This window comes from Monoraphidium neglectum (assembly GCF_000611645.1).
Source record: "Monoraphidium neglectum strain SAG 48.87 unplaced genomic scaffold scaffold04539, whole genome shotgun sequence".
NCBI classification, from domain to species: Eukaryota; Viridiplantae; Chlorophyta; class Chlorophyceae; order Sphaeropleales; family Selenastraceae; genus Monoraphidium; species Monoraphidium neglectum.
The window spans coordinates 1-4,324 of NW_014009090.1; the positions used below are offsets into that span (position 1 = coordinate 1).

Consider the following 4,324-nt stretch of genomic DNA (forward strand, 5'->3'; position numbering starts at 1 on the left):
CACCAGATCCCTCGCCTCAACATCCACCTCGAACCCCACCCCGGCCCCGCCACCCCGTGCCCCTCCGGCTTCCACGTCCTCGTCCTCCCGCAACCCCTGCGACGCGCCGTTTTGCCGGCCACGCGGCCGCCCGCCAAACGCGCCGGGGGCCCAGACCACGAGGTGCGTGGTGCTCTTGGTGAAGTGGTCGCCAACGGTGGCCCCCAGCAGCATCGCCTGCGCGAGGACGCACGCGCCGTTTCTTTGTGGGGCACACAAGCCGCGCGGCGGAGGCCCCACCGGACGACGATGTCAAAATGATGCGCCGGGCCGCCGGGTGCACCCGGCTGGCGTTGGTTGGGCTGAGGGCCATGACGCGCCCGGCGGCTAGGCGCTTGGTCCGCGTCCCTCGAGCGCCGCAACACCGCCGGCGCTTGAAAGCCCTGAACCCCTGCGCCAAGCGCCTGCAGCAACGCTGTCCTCTCTAATGCCCACCCTCCTGCCATCCATCAGCCCACCCACCCACCTGCGTCTTCAGACCCTCGAGTTGCGCCTCCATGCCGCGCGCCAGGCACGCGTCCGCGCGCGCCACCAGCGCGCCGCAGCCCGCCAGCAGCGGCTCGCGCTCCCACCGCGTCTCCCACGGCCGCCGCCGCTCGCCTAGCCCGCCAACCCCTCCCGCGTCCCCGCCCGCAGCGCCGCCGCCAGCCTCGCCCGCCGCGCCGCCGCCCGCGCCGCCCGCCGCATTCATGCTGACGGGGCAGCGCACGAACACGATGTGGCAGCCGAGCAGCAGCGACGCGCGCGCGGCGGCGGCGTGGGTGGCGCCGCCCCTCGGGCCCATTTCCCTGAGCGCCCGCTCAATGCTGGGGACCATCAGGTCAAGCGCCACGTCATCGTCACCGCCTGGGGTGACGGTGATGAGGGGGTTGTGTGTGTGCGTGCGTGTGTGTTGATGTGTTTGTGTGTTGATGTGTTTGTGTGTGTGTGTGTGTGTGTGTGTAATGTGTGGCATAGCACAACATTGCATTCAACCATGTCCCTTCCCATGTCAGCGGCCAGCAACCGCGCCCTGACTGGCTCTCCACGTCAAGCGGAGCGCCGCGCAAAAGTCGAGCCAGGTGGCAGAGCTGCACCACGCTCGTTGGCCCTACTGACACCCGCCTTCCCTGCACGTCAAGGTACACAACCACAATCGCACTCTGACATGCGCGCACACACGCACATTTGCACATGCACGTGCACGCTTCCCACCACGCCCCACCTCGTCCATCGCCCGGCCCCGCCAGCGCTGCAGCGTCCGCCCCCTCCCTGGGGGCAAGCCCCAGCAAAACGTCCGCGTCCAGCGCCGCAGGCAATGACGACGCCGCGACCGCCAGTCCGACGGCCGCGCCGCCGCCGCCGCGCTGCCGCCGGCCCCGCAGCTTCGCGTGCTGCGGCCGGCCGCGTGGCGCGGGGCGGTGGCGGCGGGCCTTAACGAGGGAGCGATGGTGGCGGTGGCGCGCGCCCTGTCTTTTGAAAGGGTAGCCTCGAGGGCCCTCTTGGACATGAGGTGCTCCATGATCTGGGGGGCGAGGGTTCAGGGTTCAGGGTTTACGGGCAAGTCAAGGGGCCCCAGTTCAGGCAGAATCAGAATGGCGCGTGCGTGGGTACGTTTGAAGACATATTTTCTGGAAGGTGTGCACGTGAGGCACGCACCACGCGTTGTGCGCGTTCCCGGGCGGCCGCGCCCTGCGGCGGCCCCGTTTACGCGTACACGGAGGCCAGAAACAGGGCTCGGGCGGCCACAATGCCATGTGCGCACGCGCACCTGCCGCATGTCATCGGCGTCGACGTCGCGCGTGAGGGGGTCCCCATGCACCCCAATCTCGGCCGCCTGCGCCATGCGCGTTGCATGGCTCAGGAAGAAATAGTGGGCCGGCCTGCGGGCAAGCGGGGGCCGAGCGGCGGGCGGAGGGGCGCCGGGCGCGCGCTCCGGGTCGGATCAGGAGACGCGCCGGCCAGGAGGGCGCTGGGGCGGCGTACGCGCCGGGCGAAGGGCGCGGGTAGCCATGTCAGGTGAGGCCGGGCGGTACGAGGCAGGGGCGAGCGTTATGCATAGTGGGCAAAGTGGGGGGAGGTGATGGTGCGTGCACGTGCACGTGCGAGCGCTCACTTTATGGGTAGCAGCTGCCGCGCGGTTTCGCAGGCCTGCAGCCAGTCGATGCTGACGACGTCAAACACGAGGCGGCCCCGCTCCTCCGCCAGCGCGAGCGCGTCGGGCTTGTGGTCGCGGTGGGAGGCGACGTACAGGTCGCCCTGGCGGTTGGGGGCGGTCACGGGCGGTTATGGGCGATTGAGGGCAGCGATTGTGGGCGGCTGTTGTGGGCGGCGATTAAGGCAGAGGTGGAGGGCGCTGCGGTGTGCTTGTGGTGGCGAGGCCTCCAGTAGTGATAGTGGTTGGAAGGAGGCAGCAGTGCAGGTGAGGAGGTAGCAGCTGTCGAGAAAATCAAAGCCTTAGCCCGGCGCATAAAGTGCAAAAACACGGAGGACCACATCGCGCAGGCTGCCTGTGAATGTGCGGCCGGTATCTGTCCGCGAGGGCGGGGTCTCTGGCTCATGCGGTCATACGCAGCCAATGGCTGTGGCGTGATCTGGGCGCCCCGTCGCGGGCACGCCGCACGTCTCCGCGGCGGCCCTTTACTTTGGGACGCCCGCGGGCGACATCCAGTCACACGGCAACATTGCAGCGACATCACTAGCATCAACAGCTGCAGCGGCTGACGAACGCATCAGCGCCTCCTTTGCCCGCCCCTCGCAATCCCCCAACGCGTCCCCCCTTGCTGCGCCGAGCCGCGCGCGCCCTCCGCCCCTGCGGCAGCACCCCACCGGCTCCCTGGGCGCGGCGACGAGGCGGCCCCCCAGGCGCGCCACGAGCCGCGACGCCTCCTCTTTGGCGGCCGCGGCCTCAGAGGGCGGCGCGCCGCGGCGGCCGGCGTTGAGGACCGCAATGCGGCGGCCGTGCAGCAGGTCGTTCGCCACCGCCACGTCTGGGGGTTTGTATTTGCATTTGTGTGTGTATGTGTGTATGTGTGTGTGTTGGGGGGTAATACGGCATAGGCGTCGGGCGGCAGAGAGGGCAAGGGGCCGGTCAGCAGGCCGGCGGTCAAGGTGTGTTGGTGGGGGTGGCGTGGGGGGCGTGGTGGGGGCTGCGGGATCGGCTGAGACATGGGGCGGGCCGCGCCGCGGGCGCTGGTGCCTAGAGTTTGCGGATGTGAAGGAAGGGCCAGCGTGAGGCGCGGGGGCCCGTACGGGATGTTGTGCCAGCTGGCGGGGCAGATTATTAGGCTTGAGCCGCCATCCCCCCAGCCATGCGCGCGCGCGGGCCCTCGCACCCGACACGTCCGAGGGCATGAGGTGGCGCGGAACCAGCGAACGCGCCTTCTTGGCCCCCGCCTCCGCCTCCGCACCGCCGCCGCGCCGCGCGCCCCTGCGGGCGCCGTGGCCGTGGCCATGGCCGCCGCGGCCGCCGGCCTTTGCGTCCTGGTGGGAGCGCAGGCAGCCGCGCCACTCTGTGACAGTGCGCTCCAGGCGCTGCACGCTGTAGGCGCCAGCCGGGCTCAGGTCGTAGCTGCGCGGCAGCCGCGCGCGGCGCAAGGTGCGGGGAGGGGGGGGGCGGTGCGGCCACGGGGGTCGAGGCGCGCGTCAGCCGCTCTCGTGAAATTCACCAACTCCCTGGCTTTCCTGCCCCATCCTGTCAGGCTTCAGGTGAACCTCTTGGTACCATGCTACTACAAACACGATCTACAACGCAAATCGACGCTGGCGCAAGCCGGCGCCTGCACCCACGCCCACCGCCGTCGGGCTGCGGGGTGTGGAGCAACCTCCTGCACCAGGGACCGGAACCCCACAGCAGGCTCCCAACCCAAAAAAATACCATCAATCAGCCAAAAGCGTGTCTCTAGCCTCAGGTGCGGGGGCCTGCTAGCAGCCGCAGCCCCCGAGAGTGCGATGATGGCCCGCCCCGCCCCTCCCCGCCCCGCCGCGCCGCACCACACGGGGTGACCCGGCCCCTCACCGCGCGCGCACGATGCGCGGGAAGCGGAGGGAGTAGCCTGTGGCGTACATCTTGCTCTGGATGGCGCGCAGGTCGGCGCGCACCTCCACCACCGCGCTCCTCAGGGGGTCGGAGATCCTTTTAGGGGGTTGGCAGGGGTGAGAGGGGACGCACGCGGAGGGGGAGGGTGGAGGGTGGGAAGGCAGCGTGGGCGTTCGGAGGTTTCCGGGGAGAGGGGGACGAGCGGGGCAGGCAGGGCTGCGGCGCGGCACCGCGCGCGCGGCGCTGGCCGAGGGCCCGGCCGCGGGG

The 4,324-nt window shown here is 70.4% G+C and overlaps 1 protein-coding gene across 1 annotated transcript; it reads right to left on the reverse strand.

Annotated features, from left to right (window-relative positions):
• Nucleotides 1-463: 463 nt before the first annotated feature.
• Nucleotides 464-4,086, reverse strand: MNEG_14503 (hypothetical protein; the record flags this gene model as incomplete). The annotated part of the gene is made up of 7 exons (XM_014037025.1): nt 464-885; nt 1,244-1,487; nt 1,790-1,901; nt 2,135-2,277; nt 2,848-3,008; nt 3,354-3,589; nt 4,037-4,086. 7 exons carry the CDS (start codon nt 4,084-4,086, stop codon nt 464-466), a joined length of 1,368 nt encoding a protein of 455 aa, XP_013892479.1.
• Nucleotides 4,087-4,324: the final 238 nt, after the last annotated feature.